This window comes from Pithys albifrons, chromosome 18, assembly GCF_047495875.1.
Source record: "Pithys albifrons albifrons isolate INPA30051 chromosome 18, PitAlb_v1, whole genome shotgun sequence".
Lineage (NCBI taxonomy): Eukaryota > Metazoa > Chordata > Aves > Passeriformes > Thamnophilidae > Pithys > Pithys albifrons.
Genome location: NC_092475.1, coordinates 5,726,988 through 5,746,798, shown reverse-complemented (window position 1 = coordinate 5,746,798; position 19,811 = coordinate 5,726,988). Strand labels below are relative to the sequence as shown.

The following is a 19,811-nucleotide window of genomic DNA, read 5'->3' as shown; positions in this document are numbered from 1 at the left end:
AAAAGTGTTTGTGGAGACAGTGAAACTCTTTTATCTGAGCAACAGGTAGAAACGAGAAGGGTGCAGGAGCAGTTCATTTCTTGGAGCTGCTGTCCTGATGATCCTTGCACCCCTTATTTTTTGATTTCAGATGGATGGTTTGCTCTTTTCCTCCTCTCTGCTGTGATGCTACTTAAGGCAGAAAGGGATTTCATCACCTCCCCAAGGCCATTCCCAGCTGCAGCTCTGACTCCACCTCCCTGCCTCAGTCCATTTGGTCTAATAAACCTTTTTCTCATTTGGTCCAGCTTCCTTCCTTGTGCTCTTACATCATCTTTGTGCTTATCTCAGGTTCTAGCACTTCCTATTTCTGAGCACCTCTGAGAACAGCAATAAACACCACGTACAGCAGTATCTTGGCACAACAAATCAGCTGCAGGCAGCAGTCCTAAGGGACAGAAAACCAGCCTGCAAGTCTAAGATTTCTGCACCAGAGGATGCCCACTTGCTAAACATTGTGCACCAGTTCATTAAGAAAATCAGTATTTACAGTTCCTGATTTTACAGGAAGAGCTAGGCCAAAAAAAGTGAAGATTTGTTAAGCAGGACCCCACTCTTACATGCCCTCTGCTGCTCCCAGCTGGCACTGAATTTGGCAGGGTCATTCCTTCCTTCCCTCCTGTTCCAGAATGATTTATGGCTAAATGCTATCACTACAAAGCAGAGTCAGACTGCTTCTGTGCAAGATAATACTCATTAGGCAGACTTTCTGACTGGATTTTTTTCAATGTTTCATTGATTACTTTTACATTGTAATGTGCAAAAACCTATTCATGTCTTTATTAGCCTGACTTGTTTCCTACATTTATGAAACAGATCTTTCTTTGATAACAGTTGTTATTGCTGGAATGAATGTCAGTCCATGATCTACTGTAATATATCTTTGTGAATTACCTTCTCTAATTTTATTAGTTGAAAAAACCACCATCTAATTTAAAGAGATAAAACCTTCTGGAAGTGGAACACTGCCACTAATTAGGATAACAAGAACACAGGTATGAGTTGCTGGGGCTACTGGAGTCTAAGCTTCTTTCTTCTAACAAAAGAAGAGGCATATTTTTCTGGAACTGTCTTCCTTCTCTTACTGAAATTCTGCTGCTTTGGGGGAAACTATTGACATTAATCTCCTTATCCATGATAAATGCTGACCAGCACTCAGCAGCTCCAGATTCAGGTCCTGGGTTTGCTATAAATACCCTGTGCAACCTTGAGCAAGCCACTGTTGTTCTGTGACTTGGTTTTTCCATCTGTAAAATGGCAGCAGTGATGAATCCTGTGTTTTATTGCCAGCTCTTACATTACGTGTATCTGCAGGGGAACTGCTCATTCAATCTCTCCGTGGCTTCATTCCTCGTCTCTGAAAGAGCAGTAGTAAAACTTCCCTTGTCTGCTTATTTTGATTACATTTTGTTGATGTTTGGATGTGCTGGAAGCACTTTGGGACTCTGCCACAGCATGGAAACAACACATTTCTCCTCTGCTTTACCCCAGGCATGGCACTGTTCAGCTCCTGACTGTGGGTTTGCAGAGTGGCTTCGAGCTGGTGGTTTGACCTCTCAAGGAAAGCTGTTGGTAGTAACTAAACTGACTGACTTGCTCACAGAGTGCTCTGTGCTGGATAAATTGCAGGGAAACATCATCCCTGTGGTCAACAGCAAACAGCCAGGGGACAGACACATCTTGAATTCACAGTTATCTCTGTGCATGAGCTTCTGCTTGCTGTTTGCCCAGTTAAACACACATCCACGACAGCTGGGTATCCCTTCTGGATCTAAATTCTTTGTAGATATACCTTACAAGAAAGGTATAACAGGTTTTTATATTTGGTAGCTCAGTTTAAAACCAGACTATCCCCACTGGGGAGAGAATTAGGATAAGCAGAGATATAAATGTCTACAATGAGCAATCTTTTGTCTTTGCTGTAGAGGTGACCTAGAACCACAGTGACACAGAAGATTTAATATAGTGCCCAGCTGAGAAAAGGAATTTTGCACAGTATTAGATGACAAAGTTGTCCCATTGTTTAAGTACCACAGGCATTATTAGCCTGTCACGAGACTGGGTACAAACTCCCAGGCTGTGCCTCTCACATCTGCCTTTGAACAAGGTTGCCTGTCTAATTATGTATGTGAAGTATGTCTGCCTGCAAACACCAAATTCATGCAGCTGAATTTTGATTAAAAAATTCCTCCCAGCCCTCCAAGCAGACACATCAGTCTTCACTGCCTACCCAGCCTGAAGTAAGACTTGATTCCACCTGGATTGATTGCATTTCAGTAGCAGGGGAGGAGTACAGACACACTTGCAGGATCCATCCCACCATTTTTCAGTGTGCAGAAGAGCCCCTGAACTCAAGGCAACATTTGAGTGTTGAGCAAAAGAGGACAGAGCCTGCTTAGAGATGTGAATGCCTTTATAATTTAAACATCCATTATTTCATGTCTCTGCATGACCAAATTATTATTCTTTTTCAGGTGCTTTTCTCGAAATCGCTGGATTCTGCAATCTGCTGTGAAAATGCTGGTACAGTTACCTCAATGTGAAAAAACAACAATTTTCCAGGCTGAGTACAGAATGCCAACTGTCTGAACCCAGGGAAAATAACAGTTCTCTGTTTGTATTTCCAGTGGGTGCATTCAGATTATGGCTCATCAAAATAAAGACATCATGGGCAACTGTGTCTCATTTGATTTTAAGGGAGTTGAAATACCAAGAGCTGGTTAAGAAACCGAGGGACCGGGTTTTAAAAGCCACACGGGCTATTCTGGCTCTCATCTCCCTGCCTTGCAGCACCACCTACAGAGCTACTGCCAGAATCACACACACCTCAAAACTCCCCAACTCCAGTTCCCTGGCCAAGCAAACCCTGAGGCAGCAATTAACCCACTCTGGAAACTGCGAGTTTGACAGCCCTGAAACCCGAAATCCTTCTGCAACCAGGCAAAGGCAAGATCGTGCTGTATTTTCCGAAGAACCCCTCGGTTCCCCTGCAGAACATGCACCTCCAGCAATGACAGAGCTGGCCCAGCCACTTTGCTGATTTTTTTCTTTAGAAACTTTCCTGCTGAAGAACTTTTCTGGCAGCCGAGTGTTCCAGCTGCAAAAGGATGGTGGGATTTTCCAGGGCAAAATGCACTTCATGGTCCATTAATCCCACCTTTGGCTCAAGCTGATTGTTCAGGCTTCAAAAGAGTGCAATATTTCACCTCCTCCGTGTGTCTACTCAGTTTCACAAGATAAAATGTCCTGGGGGTTGACCTTCATCTGATCACCGAAGCAGAAGGTCTGTTTGCCCTTGGCTTGGCCTGGCTACCCAAGCAGTGGTGACACAGGGACTGGACCACGAGGGAGGAGTTTGCAAGCACAGTTTAAAAGCTGGAGTTTGAAATATGGCTCTGATTACCTTGCCATTTAAAAAAAAAATGCTTATCTATTCACCTCAAAATAGAATCTTCTGAATATGGAGTATTTTTTCCACCAGAAGCCTTGATCCAAATGGCACGACAGTCACTGGAAAGTTCCCACCATTTTAGACCAGGCTCTGGCTGTGGGAGGTGGTGGGTGCTGGAATGTGCCAGTGCAGGCAGCATTGCTACCTCATTGCTCACCAGGAGCAGCAGAACAGAACAGGCAGTTAAAAAAGCAGATAAAAGGGCAAAAGAAGACAGATGCTCCAAACCCATGGCAGGGGGCTTAGGCATCGAGATGCAACAGCCCTAAATATTAACATTATATTCTTAGGAAGATATATTGAGGGATATGTGCTGTCTTAGGAAGGGAAAATATGATCTGGGGTTTTTTATGAACAGATCAAGTGCTACAATATAATGTGGTTGTTTGTCCTTGCCATGCCTGTAGGAGACATACCAGGACTTAATTCCTCTGATGGTTAAACATATTCTTCTAATTTCCAGCCTACATTTAATCATCACCAGACAGAACAGGACTACGAGCTCGTGTCTGTTATGAAAACTCCCTAACAAAGTGCTCAGGTCGGACAAGCACCATCCACCTCCAGCAGATGCTCGTTGTCTTTGAGCCCATTTCAGCCTGCCATCATGTCTGCCATCATTCTTCCCTGCTAAATTTAGCCCCAAGTCCTGTGTTTTATTTGGATCAGACTTGAGTCATTTTGCCTCGGTTTAAAAGCTGGACCAGTTGTTCCTGCTCTCCCCTTGTGCTGTGCTGCTCCTGCAGCGATGCTGTGACACAGCCAGATGCAAAGTGCTGTTACAAGTCTGAGTCAAGAGTTAGAATATTTCAGCTGAAAAGGATCTATAACAATCATTTAGCCCAAATTATTGTCGTGTTATGATCTCCATGACTTGTTCCACTCGGATGAGGTAATTTCTGTCTCCATGCATTCATTTCCTCTGTGTACATTTCCACTACATATTATGCATTCATTTGTGTCCTGCCTCTCCCCCTTTCATCACCTCTGCCTCTCCTCTCCTTCCTCTCCTGCCATCAATGCCTGAAGAACACTTTGCTATTTGTTTTAATTTCCTTTGCAAGCTCTACCTCGCCTTTCCTTCTGGCACATTTCCCTTTATGCCTACACTTCCTAACTTCTAAGACATAGTTTTCTTTGATTAATCCTTTTTTCCATTCCCTCTACTCCCTTTGCTTATTCCTAATACCCACTTTGAAGTGGCTTTTCACCGAGTTAGGTCTGGAGCCCTTCCTTGTGGAGTTTTATCCCTCTGTGTACAAGCCCCAAATCCTTTTTAGAGCCCTTGCTTAAATTCCAAGCCTGCCCAACACTCAAACCTTTTAAAACTGTCAAAAAAATCAGGCAGCAAAATACATTAATTGCTGGTGTGTACCAACTTCCAGCACACTGGGCTCTCCATCCCACTGTGTGGGATATTCCAGCTGGTTTTCCCTTCACATGCATCCCAATCCAAAAGATCACAGGAAGACTGTTGACTCCAGGAGAAATTCCTCTTGACCTCCAGCCACGGCAGCAGTGCCAGGAGAAGGCAGGAAGGTCATTAGCTGGAGCTGTTCTCATGGCATGAAAAATTGTCACAGTAGATTAAAAATTAGCGTGAAGAAATGAAGCCCATACGTGTGTTTTTAAAGCCTTTGTCAGGCAGCCAAAACGAAAACAGATTTCACCAGACCACGAGAAATGGGATGGCTGGAGCTGATTTCCCTGCTAAATTCCAGGTTCTGGGTCTGTCCCGCTGAGGCAGAAGGGCTGCTCAAGAAACCCCCCCAAATATCTTACAATAGTAGAGGAATAATTTTATTTTCCTTATTTTTCACTGCACGACTTTGCCTGGGCTGTTGGATAAAATGAGATAACACTTCCAGCAAATGTGGTTGTGATTTACAGTCCCTGTTCCTGCCATGTGTGTTCATACTCCCTGGTTTGGGGTTTGGGGAGGATTTTGGAGGGGTTTTGGAGGGTTTAGGTCTGCTGGTGTGGAGCAGCTTCCCTGCCTGTGCTGGGCAGTGGCTGCTGCTGCTCCCACAGGGATATTGGCTGTCCCTTGGAATGCCTGGCATGGGATGCTCCAGAGGGATCCCAAACCACCTTGTGCCAATCACCTCTGCCCCACACTGGGAGCGGCACATCCAGCCTGGCAGAGCAGCAGGGAAATCACAGGCACCTCATGGAAAAGCCTCTTTGGGATACTCAAATCCCACATTGTCGTTTTAAACAGCTCCTTTCAGGGAACATCCTGGGTATGGATGGATTGGGCATGGATTTGGGAATGGATGTAGGCATGGATGTGGGGCATGGATGGATTGGGCATGGATGTGGGGATGGATTTGGGACGGATTTGGGGATGGATGGATGGATGGATGGATGGATGGATGGATGGATGGATGGATGGATATGGGCATGGATGTGGGGATGAATGTGGGGATGGATGTCGGGCTGGATTTAGGTGTGGATGTGGGGAGGGATTTAGGGATGGATTTGGGGCTGGATGTGGAGCTGGATTTGGGAATAGACATGCAGGTGGACTTGGGAATGGATGTGGGAATGGATTTGGGAATGGATATGGGAATGGATTTGGGAATGGATGTGGGAATGGATTTGGGAATGGATGTGGGAATGGATGTGGGAATGGATGTGGGAATGGATGTGGGAGTGGATTTGGGAATGAATGTGGGAATGGATTTGGGAATTGATGTGGGAATTGATGTGGGAATTGATGTAGGGCTGTATTTGGGATGGATCTGGAATGGATTTGGGAATGCATTTGGGAATTGATGTGGGAATGGATTTGGGAATTGATGTGGGAATTGATGTGGGGCTGTATTTGGGATGGATTTGGGATGGATTTGGGATGCCCGCGCTGTCGCTGTCCCGGCGTCCCAGGCCGGAACGCTGGTGACGATCCCGGAACGCCGGTGACAGAGCTGCGGGTCCGGGCGGAACGGCGCGGCGCGGGCGCACCGGAAAGCGGCGGGCGCTGCACAACGCGGAAGTGGCGGCGGGGCCGGGGCGATGGCGGCGCCCGCAGGCCGCGGGGGCCCGGACAGGGACGGGAAGGGCCCGGCCCCGGCCGGCACCGGCCCGGGCACGGTCCTCTGAGGGCTCCGCGCCAGGCCCTGTGAGGGGCGGCCGCCGCGTGTCCCGGGCCGCGCTCGGGCCCGGCTGGCGGGGCGGCCATGGCCACCCGGCGTCTCACGGACGCGTTCTTGTTGTTGCGGAACAACGCGGTGCAGAGCCGGCAGCTGCTGGCCGAGCAAGTGAGTAGTTTCGGCTCCTCCAGCCCTCTGGGTTCACGTAGCATGGCTGCTGCGGTGAGTCTCCTCCCTTCATCCTTCTGTACCGAGCCGGGCAGCCGGGCCGGGCCGCGACCCACACCCTGCTCTGATCCTTGCCCCGATCCCTGCCCCGACCCCCACACCCTGCCCTGATCCACACCCTTACCCCGATCCTCCCACCCATACCGTGCCCTGCCCTGTCCCCTTTCCCTTCCCTCCCGTCCCCTGCCCTCCTCTCTCCTTCCTTTCCCTTCCCTCCCCTCCTCTCCCCTTTCCTTCCTTTTCCTCTCCTCCACTCCTCTCTCCTTTTGTTCCTTTCCCTCCTTTGCCCTCCCCTCCTCTCCCCTTTCCTCCTTCCCCTCCCTTCCCCTGCCCTGCTCTGACCCCTCTCCTCACACCCCACCGCCTCCCCTCCCTCCCCGCCCCGTTCCCTTTCCCTCTCCCTCACGGAGGGCGAATAGAAGAGATCTCCCTCTCTCCCTCTCTGTGCTGCTCGTCTCTAGTCCCTCCATCAATAATAAACACACTTATTTTTCTAAGAGCTTCGTGTCAGTCTCGACACGAGGGTTTTGGCCCAAAGTGCTTTTTTGGTGCCTCTTTACCTCAAATTAAAGCACAGTCATTTATTTCCCAGAGCAGAACTCTTCTATTCCCCTCGGTGTGGGCCCTGTTGAATACACTGTGTACTTGATGCCCATTGCTTAAATATCTCCATAACTTGCTCTGATGTCCATTGCCCTTTTACTTTAATTTTCCCTAAATACAAACAGTACTGAAAGACACCTGTGAGAGAGGGGGGTCAGTGGATTGCAATGTAACTCCTCATTACAGAAACTGCAGAAATCATTTGTTCAGAGTCAGTTTCTGCAGCTTTTCCTGAGTTTTGAGCCATGATTGGCTGCTTGGCAGCTCAGCTCTGTTCAGGTTTTCACACTTTCTGTTTAAACTTATCATGTATTTGTCATAGGCACCAGTAAATACCTGCTGGGAGGCTCATCATTCTGAATTGCTTTACAAAAAGTCATTTTTGTTAAGAAAAGCAGTGCTTAATGTTGCTGTTCCTGGTGTTTGTTCCTTGTTACCTCCATTACATCTGTGTCTAACAAGCTGTGTGTTAAATTGCTTTTGTGGAACAGGAAATGTCAACAGCAATTTGTGTTACACGTGTGTAACTTGGCTCTGCCTTGACAAGACTTTATTTGCCAATGTCAATATCTTTAGACCCTTGGGGTTGTTAAATTGTGACCCAGAAAAGACAGTGATGGTTTAAACTCACACAGACACCTGGGCAGTGAAATGCACTTTACTCAGCAGTGAGTGCAAATCACTTAACACATTTAATGCCTTTTAGTGTTTGTTCACATTAATTGAAGGTATTTGCTGGGCTGCTCATTCAAATGAAGGTGAACAGTGCCAGGAAATTCCCTCTGTGCAGTGGGTGAAGGGAGCCAGTGGCTCATTCCTGAACCCAGTGGGCAGCTCAGAGCTCTGTGGTCCCAACAAGTGAACTGTTGTAGCAAGAGGTGTGAAGGTGGCAGTGAGAGCTGTCATGTTTCAGGGTGCCAGTCCCTCAGAGCTGCAGGTGCTGCCCCAGGAACAGAGCTGTTTGGTGCCAGCAGGGCAGGGCTGCACATTCTGTCCCACCTCAGCTCACTGCCCAGGCTGCTCCTCAGGAATCCTCTGCTGTGAGAACTCTGCCCAAAATCTCCTTCTGCCCTGGCAGATGCACCTTGTGAGGACACTCAGCCACTCCTCAGATAACCAAAGCAGCTTTCCTAACCACACAGTCCTCTTTCAGGAGCTCAGTGTGGGATGAGCTGACATTGCTTTGTGTTGTGTCCTTGTTTTAGCTCTGCTTTGCTCACCTGTGAGTGAAATGTCCCTTTGCTCACACACCCAGTGCAAACACTGATGGACAGAGAAGCTGCAGATTCGTTGCCTTTTGCATTTTTTCAGACCCACCCAGTGCTACTGTTCTAGAGCACCACTCCAGGGTGTAAAGAAATGAGAATACACTACATTGCTTTGGCTTTTTGTCTTTTGCTGTCTGTGTTACCTGATGGTAACTGGGGTGCTTGTCAGTAAATCTCTTTCAGAAGCTTCTCTGTGCCTCCTCCAATCACAACCAAACCCTCCAACTCCCAGGGGGTGCTGAAAGCTGCAGTCAAATGGCCCCTGCTGTCCTATTTCAGTGTATTCCAATGCAGTTTCTCTGCCTGACATTTTAGTATCTGGAAATTTACTGTGCAGTTACTCTGGAAAACAAACCAAGCTCTGGACTTACCTCTCATGTTCTTGCTGTTTACCAAGGAACTGAAATACTTCTTTAAAAAGTTGGTGCATCAAGCAAAATGCTGACATAAAATACAAAGTTATGATGTATTTATTGATGAGTCGTGTCTTAAAGGGCAGTTTGTTTGTTCTTGGTAAACCATCATGCTTGAAAAAGAAATCAGTATTTTCTCAACTGACCATGCCCTGTGTCTGTCCTATGTCTCTTTTTTTCCCTTTTATCTTTCGCTGTCTCTAACTGGATGGGGCTGATGGGATCCACAAATCACTTCAGGAGCTGGATGAGGTATTGTTTTTCACATTTTATTCTGCCATGGTGCATCAAACCCACATCATTGATCTAAAACGTTCCTTTCTTTATTCTGCTGGTTTATTGAATTTCTTAAGATGGGATGAAGTGTCTCTGTGCACAGAACGACCAGGCTGCATTTTGTGATGGGATATTAACATTGTGAAGAGATGAATGTATAGACTAGTCTGATTTATTGTGCCTGTATGGGATAGAATGAGTTTGCACAATGAAGCCAGTAACTATTTTTCATGCTGTGCATAAATTATACAAACCTTATTGATCAGGAAATAAGGTCAGGGATAAAGAAATTGCTTTCAGGAAAGAATTGCCCAGGAAGGAAGAGGGATGGGGTAGAGAACCACAAAGCTTTGCAAGCCTGATAAAGGGAGATCATAAATTTGGGAGAAACCAGGAAGGGAGGTGTTTGTATTAAATCTTTCCCTGAGAACAAACAGTGAAGTAATTAGTTATGTTTCAACTTGTGTCATTGATGATCATCTGTAGAACTGCCTTGGCTCTTCGTGTTTAGCACATTTTAATTTCCACTAAATAAGTAATTTTACCATTTTACTTACATATTAGTTTGCATGTTTGTTCTTCAGCTGCCTGTAGCTGAGTGGCTAAATAACATTATTTGAGAAGCAGCATGGAATACCATTTTTATTTCTTGCAGTTGCAGTAAACATTTTTTTCTGAGATTCTCTGAAATGCAATTTTCAAACTTGCCTGGCCTGTGGTGCACCAGTGGCTGGGAGTACAAAATGTACCAACGTGAGAGCTGCTTGAATTCTCACTGCAGTGTTTTCTCCTTGCAAATCTCCTAAGATGATTCTGAGAGTGACTTTCATCCTTCAGATCCTGTGGGAAGGGGGAGGATGTAGGTCGGTGGCGTTCAGGGACAGACCAGGAGATGTGGTGTGTGATGGGACCCACATCAGCACAGACACATCTCTGAGGTTAATTGTTATGAGAAGGCAACGTGCACTTTTCCTGCTGCTCAGGGGTTTGGCTCTGGTTGGAATGCTCACCCTGTGCTGTGGTCTCTCTCCCTGCAGTTGGCCGACGATCGCATGGCCCTGGTGTCGGGAATCAGTTTGGATCCCGAAGCGGCAATCGGAGTCACGAAACGTTTACCTCCCAAATGGGTCGATGGGGCAGATGAGGTGAGTCCTGGGGCAGATCCAACACTCAGTCTGGCTTCTCCCAGGCACTCAGCAATAGGACAAGGGGGCACGGGCTCAAGCTTTGCCAGGGGAAATTGAAGTTGGAGAGCAGAAAAAAATTCTTTACAGAGAGAGTGCTCAGGCATTGGAATGGGCTGCCCAGAGAGGGGGTGGATTCCCCATCCCTGGAGGTTTTTCAACTGAGCTTGGCCGTGGCACTGAGTGCCATGATCTGGTAAAGGGACTGGAGTTGGACCAAGGGTTGGACTTGATGATCTCGGAGGTCTTTTCCAACCCAATCCATTCTATGATTCTGTGATTCTCATATAGGGGTTTATTAGTATTGCCAGTCACATTCTCAGTGCTGTCAGGTTTGTGATAGAGTATTAGAAGAAAGAGTAAAATAAGTGTTTTCTAAACTGACACCCTTTAGAGGAAAATATCAAGCAAGCTGTGATTTATTATCTCAAAGAGTATATTGCAAATGAAATAAAGGGAGATTATCCAGGGCCAGAAGTTCCAGAAGACTATGCATCATCAGTGGGAGCCCAGTATTAGAGTGCACTGGGACCATTAGGGTTGGCGTGCTGTTGCTGAGCTTTTAGACTTGAGAACATAGGAAGGTCCTAAAGCTCTTGGCAAAGCAAAGCTGTTCTCAATTTGAAACTTGGAAGGGAAGGGAACCAAAAAATAAGTACTTGCAGTGGAATTTTTGTTTGAACCTGTTGAGTCCAGTTGAATAGACCCTAAACTGGTGGAGATGAGCAGTTTACTGTTTGAAAACAGGCAATGTTGGTGTCTCCTAGCAGGGGAATTTTCCTGCCTGTGCCTATGGATGCCTGGCAAGTTATGGAAATAATTACCAACCTTTCCCAGCATTTGGAATGTGAAGCTATTCCTGACTTTGAGAAAATCCTTTTTAAATGTACACTCAGAACACGTGTTGGTTCCTCAGTTTGTGTCCATTGTGCAGAAAAGTGCTCAGTCTCCTTTTCAGTACTGTAATAGCCACCCTTACAGATTTATTTTTAATTACTTGTTTGAAATCATGTCATTTAACGTCTCCTGTTAACTTCAGGCTGTTCAGTGTTTGACAGAGGTGAAGCTGTGACCTGAATTTTCATTTATATTTCTGAAAGTTGGCTCAAATTTCTTACTATGTTACTATATAATGACATAAATATTATTGCAACTTAATGAAGTACATTTGAAAACAAGAGTAGGTTTAAAAATGTAGCAAACTCAAAGTCTGTAAAAGGTATTCAGTTGCTTCTTAGTCAGCTTTTTATGTGGTTTTTAATGATCTTTGGCCTGCTTTTTATGCTACTGATTTCTGTCAATGATTTCTGTCCAACATTTGTCAGAACCTTTTCCTCTGAAACATGAGTTACTTCCCTTGGTTCATGATGTGCTTTCTGTTTCAGATTCAGTATGATATTGCCAGGGTTAAACAGAAGATGAAAGAATTAGCCAGTCTTCATGACAAACATCTGAACAGACCCACACTGGATGACAGCAGTGAAGAAGAACGGGCAATAGAAATAACAACCCAGGAGATCACACAGGTACAGGCTGATTGCAGCTCCAAACCTCCAGTCTGACATGTGTTTAGTGCATTAGGATGAGGCTTTGAGGAAAGCATTTCTTTTAGAATCACTGTTAGAATGAGAACTCCTGGGCTCTCTGCTCAGTGCTGCACTCACTCTGGGTGAGCTTCCCAACGAGTCATTAACCTCCCTGTTCTTTTACTTACTTATTGGCTTTTCTACTTGGAATAGGATTAATCAGATCAAACTTAGAGTTATTGCAGAGAAATGTAGGTATCTATTCTAAGGCTTGCAGGCCAAGTAGTTACAATGAAGCAAATACCTTTGTTCAGAAGCAGTTGTGTTACTCTGCTACCTTGTTAACTTTGTTCGAGGGAGCTGGGGGTGTTTAGCCTGGAGGAGGCTCAGAGGTGACCTCAGCACTGTCTGGAACTACCTGAAGGGAAGTTCTGGCCAGGTGGGGGTTGGTCTCTTCTCCCAGGCACTCAGCAATAGGACAAGGGGGCATGATGGGCTCAAGCTCTGCCAGGGGACCAAGGGTTGGACTTGATGATCTCGGAGGTCTTTTCCAACCCAACTGATTCTATGATTCTATTTATGTTCTGCTTCTGTGTCTTGTTAAATACTGCACAAGGCAATAAAAATTAACTTTAAAAATCTAGAAATCGAAGTATTAGCCTTTAGTATCAAATTATTAGCCTTCAGTTTGGAATTTTACACTGTAGCCTCTGAGGTGTGTGCCCTCACTGCTGGAATTGTGCTCCCAGTTGTTCCACAGGTGCCAGCGGGCGGTGCAGGTGCTGCAGAGCAGGTCCCGCAGCTGCACGGAGCAGGAAGCACGAGTCCTCAGGAATGTGGTGTCTTCCCTGGCACAGTCCCTCCAGGACCTGTCCACCACCTTCAGGCACGCACAGTCTGACTATCTCAAACGTAAGCATAAGAACCACAGTGATCCTGTGGAAAGCAGGACTTGAGCTGTGCAGATCTTGCTTGGGAAACCTGAGGCACAGAAGGGTTAAGTGATGCACACAGGACTAGCTAGAGGTTAGAATTTGAGTTTCTGGTTCACAGCCCATGTTCAAACTGCTTTATTCTACTTCTATTCATATTGCTAAAGGAGAAATGCCATAGTTAAACATGTCAACAAAACCAGTGTATTTCACCCATCCACATGTTTAATGCATCTTTGCTTCCCTAATTGTGGTCTGCAGAGCTGCAGCCATTGCTCTTCAGTCACGATACCTGCTGTAGGTGGCAGGCTGGGATGGGCAGAACTTCAGCAGGTAGTCTGTGATAAATTAAAATTCTACATCCATAAACAGATTGGAAGTGGAATAGCTTCTGTTTAAAACTCTTAAAATTGTGTGCAATTCTATTTTAAGCTAAGCCAGAGTAATCTTGGAAGAAACCCCAAAAACTTGATCCTCAAATTTTTAATATTGATGTTTCTTCCTCCTGTGATATAAAATGGCACAGGCAGAACTGAAGATCACAGTTCAGACCAGGAGTGTTCCTTAGAGAATTTGTTACAAAATAGCCTAGAGTGATCACACTTTAAGGCTCTTAACTTACCTAATTTTTTTAACTTCATGGAACACACTGACTTCAAAACCACTGATTTAATCAGTCTTGCAAGTCTGATTGAATTTGTTATGCTTTGTTAAACAGGAAGCCTGTGTGACAGTTAAAATTTAGATACTGTTATTTATGTAACTTATTAGCCAAATTTTCTTTTAGTGCTTTTCTATGTGGCGCTTCAGACTTTACTCTTATTCTGATTTTAGTGTGCAGAAATGTTATGCTTAACACAGGTTGTCTTTCACAGGCATGAAGAATAGAGAAGAAAGGTCCAAACACTTCTTTGACACCTCAGTCCCACTGATGGATGATGGGGAGGATGATACACTTTATGACAGAGTAAGTTAAGATGTAAATACACAAAGAAACCAATGTAGCTTTAATTTTGGTGTGCAGATATCTAAGAGGTGTACCATGAGCTCCAAGCTGCATGGAAATTTGATTTCTGCAGATTTCTGCAGTGCATTTTCCTAATCAATGTTGCTGTTGTGCAGTTCCAATGGTCCCATCAGTGTCAGTGCTGCAGTGTGAGGGAACTCAGTCTCACTCCTGAATTCCCCTTACATGACTGGCAGGGACTACAAGGTCTGTGAATTCTGTCCCTGTCACAGCACCCTCTTGGCCACATACAAGAGTAATTGTAGAAAACTGTGATTCTGAGTTTGGATGGAAGGTGGCACTCTTTGAAGTGAACTTTAAAGAGTAACTGGAGTTTTTCAGTATTACAGATTGCTGGAAAAGTGATGCAGGGATTGATTTCTGCACAAATTATGTTGCAGAGCTCTATCAGACTTTGTTTTACTTTGTGAAGTGTGGGGACTTTGCATTTCTGAGCAGTGGTGGGATCTGTTCCATTGTGTCCTCACTAACAGAATTAACTGTAATATTGAGTATTTAACTGAAAACTTGGAGAAAAAGCTTTTCCTGTGTACAAGAGGTTTTTCACTTATCTCAAGTAAGAGTGATGGGGAAAGGACAATGTTCAGTTGTGGTTGGCCTTGGGAGACAGAAAATGGAAGGCCTCCATAGTTAATAAAGGTACCAGAATTGCTGCTGTCTTTACACATGGGCATTGTGGGAGTTTGTTGGGCTGATTAATCAGTAGATGCTCCATAACTGCTGGACACTTGCATGTATTGATTTTGTACACCAATAAAAATACTGTTTTAGGACAGATCTTATTTTAAAATCAATTGTTTATGTGTTTGGGCAGGATACAAGATGTGCATTTTCTCAAGCTATAAATAGCTGTCCAAGTTATTTGAGTGACCCTGAAAATCTTTTTAAAATACACTACATTTTTTTCTTAGATTCTTGTCTACTGAGGAGAAATTCCGAAAGGATTGTTGTGTTATAAAATCTTGTAATCCTTATAATTACTTCTAGTGTTTTCATGCTGTTAATGTTAGTTCAGCTCCTAAATCTTGTATTTCCACAGGGTTTTACAGATGACCAGCTGGCATTGGTGGAGCAGAACACACTCATGGTGGAGGAGCGGGAACGAGAAATCCGTCAGATTGTACAGTCCATCTCCGATCTCAACGAGATATTTAGGGACCTGGGAGCAATGATAGTAGAACAGGTACATGGACATCAGGGTTGCTAAGAAGTAGGAGAGTCCATGCAGTGTTAAGGCTTCCAGACTTCTCCTGTTTTCACTCTTCAGCCTAGGAGTGAAATCTGCCAGAAGTTGAATTAATGAAAATAAATAAATAAAAACTCAACTAGTTGTGTGTGTTAGATAAAAAAAAGTAAAATAAGAAGGCCATAGAAAGCCAAAGTTCTGTTGGCTGTTTCTCCCAGAGATCAGTTGATGTTAAATGTGTCAGCAAAAAGCACCTGGCTGGCAGTGAGGTGATGGTTAGGGCTGTGATGTGAGGTGGGCACAGAGCTGCCCTTGGCACTGAGCAAGGGAGTTGTTTAATGAAGTCTCTATTAGTTCTCCCATAGGAGTTCCTTGTTCACATAGTTCATGAGCTGTTTACTGTGAGTGTTGTTGATTACTCTTCTGTTTCTAATAATGATAATTGCTTTATGAAGTTCATTTAAGTTAAATTGGCTGCTTGTTTTCTCCTTTTTATTTAGGGAACAGTTCTAGATAGAATTGACTATAATATTGAACAGTCATGTATGAAAACTGAAGAGGGTCTAAAACAACTACATAAGGTAAGCTGGTGGAACACTTAAGCTGTTTTGCATATCAAATTATCTTTTAGAATTTAGTAGCTATTGAGTTATTCAGTCAATTTTCAACTGGACACTATCCCTTTTATAAGTGATTGCTGTACAGTATAAAATGTCCAACTGTACTGCAGTAGGAGCTTTCCATAGGACTTCTGTTAATGTCATGCTTGATGCCTGGTGTTAATTTCTTAAATGACTTTCTGGGCATCCAAGCAATGTGCTTTGATATTTATCCTGCTGACCTGGTGGGACCTGTCTGCAATTCCTTCTCTGTTTGGAGAGCCAGGCACTTGGGAAATAGGACTGTTATTGGCTACCTCACTGCAGATTGCAGTCTGAAAACATTATCTCAGTAGTGTGGGCAGCAAGAATAATTATTAATGTTTTCTCTCACCATCTGACACTAGTTAGATGTTAGGTCCAACCTTATGCTTTAATATGGAGTTTTACTGTAAACACCTGAAGAGTTTTCATTGGCAGCAGATCAGAGTTTTGTGGTCATTTTGTTTCATTGGCTTTTTTGCTTTGATTTGATTTTCTGGTAAGTTCTGACTTGTCAACTCAGTTCAGTCCTTCCATTTATGGAAATAAAGTAGAATAGAGATTTATGCAAAAGCCTTTTAAATAAAACATTCTCCTTTTGGGAACCTGGACATCTGATGACTGTGCACTCAACTTCCTACTATGGTAGACTTGTAATATATGGACAGCAAAAGAAGTGCCATTTGAGGAAAAGCCAATAAATTGCTTATAGGATTATTCTTGTACATTAAAGTAAATTGGACATCACTAAAACAAGGTGTTGACTGTAGGTGAACAAAGCTTAAAGTAATTGGAAACAATTTGCACAGACTGAACTGGAAATACATGAATCAGTTGGAATCAAAGCTGTTTCTAGTCTAGTGGTAGGTAATGGATTCTCACCAAGGCCCTGGTTGGATTGCTGGCTGGAGTGTGGATTTTGGATCCTATATGTACCTGCTCTCAATGCAGCACAGGAATTCTTTCATGGAAGACACACACACAGGTCTGAGTAGGAGTAGCAGAGATACTTTGCTGTTTCTAATAGTGGTGGTAGCTTTATTCTGATTAATTATCTATAATGTATTTTTTTTTCTGTTTTAATTGGTGTAATTATTACAAGCTGCCAAGACAGCACTTTCACAGGAATTGCATTAATTCAGTGCAGAATTCTGCTGGTATGAATCACTAGTTACCATTTCCTGCTTCACATGAAAATTGGAATCAGTTGTCAGGCTTTGATACTTAAAGCCTAATTAAGTAAATAATGTTACATAGTTTCAGGTCAGACACTCCTTTTTAGTAGATCTGATAATTGATTATTTTCTAGGGACTATGAAGGAGAAGAATTAATATAGTTCTCCTTTAAATTTTGTAGGTTTATTAATGAAAGAAAAGTGAATGCAAGCTTTGTTCCATTTAGCTTGCATTAGCAGAATTTCCTTTGGCTTTTGGAGAGTTTTCTCCATGTTGTGCCCTTTTAATTCCTCCGGGAAAAAGAGGGAAGGGACGAGAAAATGTAGTTAAAACAAAGATGGGATGAAGCAGAAAACTGAGACCCCAATCAAAAAGAAAGCTTTCAGTTCTAATTGAAATTAAATGAAAATGCACAGCTGGACCAGGTACAACAAAATGCCTATTCAATAATGAAGTTTTGGTGTGAATTTTAATGTCCTCCAAATAAAAGAGAGGAATTTTATCTCAGTAAAGTGAGTCTGCTCTTTACCACAGGTGGATGTGACTTCAGTGCAAACCTTATTCACTGTAGTCTGTGGTGCAGGTCAGAGTTACTGTGTGGGAATTGCTTGCAATACATTGTATGAATGTCAGGTTACTGAAGAACCATCTTAAACACATGTATTTCATTCCAAACAAGACTCTGTCCTTCAGCCTTGCAGGAATCTAAATATTAACTCCTCCTCTTCTGTTTTACAGGCAGAGCAATATCAAAAGAAGAACCGGAAGATGCTCGTTATTTTAATTTTGTTTGTTATAGTAATTGTCCTTATTGTTGTTCTTATTGGTGTAAAGTCACACTAGGTTTCACTTCATTTTCACATTTTTGGAGTTTCTGTGAACTTTTTTCCCAATGTGAATGGCTGGACCTGCACTCCAGGAAGCTGCCTTTGAATGTACGAGCCCTCGTGGTGCGACGTCTGTGCAATGTTTGTGTACAATTCTTCCAACTCCAAGTTTGGTGATCTGTGAGGTGTTTGTAAGGATTATATGGAAAAAATTCAGGAAATATGATGCTCCCACACAAAAAATTGGCACTCCATGCAGAGGGATTTGGAAAACACAGTACTTAAAAGTAATTAAAAATTGAAGTTTACCCGTGAGTACAGTAATTAGTGTGTTACTGTGAACAAAAATGTGTTGTTTTATATATTCTTATGTCATAATTGTTACAGGCTTCAAATATAGACCATGTTACTGAATCAGTGGGACAAGATATCAAAAATTGATCTAGATGTAAAATATGTTGAGGCACAAAGTCATTTGATTTGGTCCCCTTTCTTGCAGACTCAAAACTCCAAAGAACTGGATAGACAGCTAAAACAGAAAGCTTTTAGCAACCAGAAGGTAATTCAACCCCTGTGATCTTAATTTAGATACTGCCCCATTACTAAGAATCAGTGGTACTTGATCTTGTAAATAAGAAGATGTAATCACTGGCATAATTGAACATGTTTAGTTAATTAAAAAATTTTCTGAGCTTGAGTAATCATGGGAACGATTTTCCTCACTGGAATGATCATGCATTTTTTTCACACATCTTTTTATAGTTTAAAGTACAGACATTACATTAAAGCAGTGGTGAAGTTAAACTGAAAAAATGAAAAGAATGGAGTAGAAACCCAAACAGAGAATCTCTCTGGCTTCCTGAGGTGGGTCTCAGGTATTTCAAACTTCAGTTGCTGTATAAGCTGTTTATTTTACAGGGCATTTGTTCATATGGGTTATGTTTTTTTTTAAGAAGTGACTTCACCACAGTAGATATTTACATCCATTTTCCCTGACAGAAGATTCTTTTTCAGATGTCTGCTTGGAAGAGGACATGTTTATGGTCTTTTGCTGACCATGAGAGATGTCATGGAAGTGACATATTCCAAGGCCTTCAGTGGAGAATCTGGGGGTTCTTTTCACTATTTTTTCAGTGGAAAACTTTGCTGCGGGCCATACAACAGAAATTAGGGCAACATATAAGTAATAGAACTCTCCTGATGTAATTCAGGCCTGAAATGGTGTGCAATTGTAGTGGCCTTGCCTTAGTATTTTTAATATGGCTTTTTTATATTTTTTTTCCCAAAGGGACTGTAACTTCCTTCATTTTCTGACAGATAATAGTGCTCCCCATAAACTTGCAGAGATGCTCTGCTCCAAGCCCCTGAAATGCAGTTCCATAACACTATGATACTGAAGTTCATATGTTGCCTGCCCTGGGTTTCTTCACTATGTACTAAGGAGGACTTGAGATGTGGCTTTAAACTGACCATTTTCAGGAATGGACCTGAAAGCAAAGACTGCGAAGCCGTGAAAGCCTTGGCTTTTCGTGGGGCTTGTGACAAGCTTTGCACCACTCGTTACCTCTCGAGAAAGGGGATGTTGGATCACCAAAACTGCCAGTTCAAAACTCTTCGTTAAATTCACAAAGTATATTGGTAAAAGAAAGACTGAGGCTTGTAGTTGGGTGTGCAGCTCCCCTGTTCTGGTGATAGATCTTTTCAATGATCGTGAGTGAAACTACTGTCTCCCTCGTGCTGTCTGCATCAGCTGCTGAGGCAGCAAATGGCTCTAATTTAATAGACTGTATTTGCAACTTTCTCTCTAACATGAGATCGTGTTATTTATTTCTGTCTTGACTGGTGCTTTGGACATTTTATCATGGCAAATGAGTTCAAAGAAGTAATAAAACACTTCCAACCTAATTGGGCAATTACTCATTTTTTTAAAAATATATAGACT

At 43.3% G+C, this 19,811-nt stretch overlaps 1 protein-coding gene across 3 annotated transcripts; it reads left to right on the top strand.

Moving 5' to 3' along the window:
- Positions 1-6,469: 6,469 nt before the first annotated feature.
- STX16 (syntaxin 16) lies at positions 6,470-19,774 on the top strand. Of its 3 annotated transcripts, none has more exons than XM_071572563.1 (8): positions 6,470-6,750; positions 10,408-10,515; positions 11,940-12,080; positions 12,830-12,992; positions 13,888-13,979; positions 15,079-15,222; positions 15,726-15,806; positions 17,781-19,774. In XM_071572563.1, exons 1-8 carry the CDS (start codon positions 6,670-6,672, stop codon positions 17,883-17,885), a joined length of 915 nt encoding a protein of 304 aa, XP_071428664.1. In that variant the 5' UTR covers positions 6,470-6,669; the 3' UTR covers positions 17,886-19,774. The 3 variants fall into 3 exon arrangements, with proteins under 3 accessions (XP_071428664.1, XP_071428663.1, XP_071428665.1); XM_071572562.1 differs by having other exon boundaries at positions 6,470-6,804; XM_071572564.1 differs by lacking the exon at positions 6,470-6,750 and adding an exon at positions 9,286-9,346.
- The last annotated feature ends 37 nt before the right edge of the window (positions 19,775-19,811 follow it).

Bases quoted from the DNA above. Each gene is read 5' to 3' on its own strand.
- STX16 (XM_071572562.1), top strand. From the start codon at position 6,670: ATGGCCACCCGGCGTCTCACGGACGCGTTCTTGTTGTTGCGGAACAAC. The intron at 6,805-10,407 runs GTGAGTCTCCTC...CTCTCCCTGCAG, and splicing joins CACGTAGCATGGCTGCTGCG to TTGGCCGACGATCGCATGGC. The intron at 12,993-13,887 runs GTAAGCATAAGA...TGTCTTTCACAG, and splicing joins ACAGTCTGACTATCTCAAAC to GCATGAAGAATAGAGAAGAA.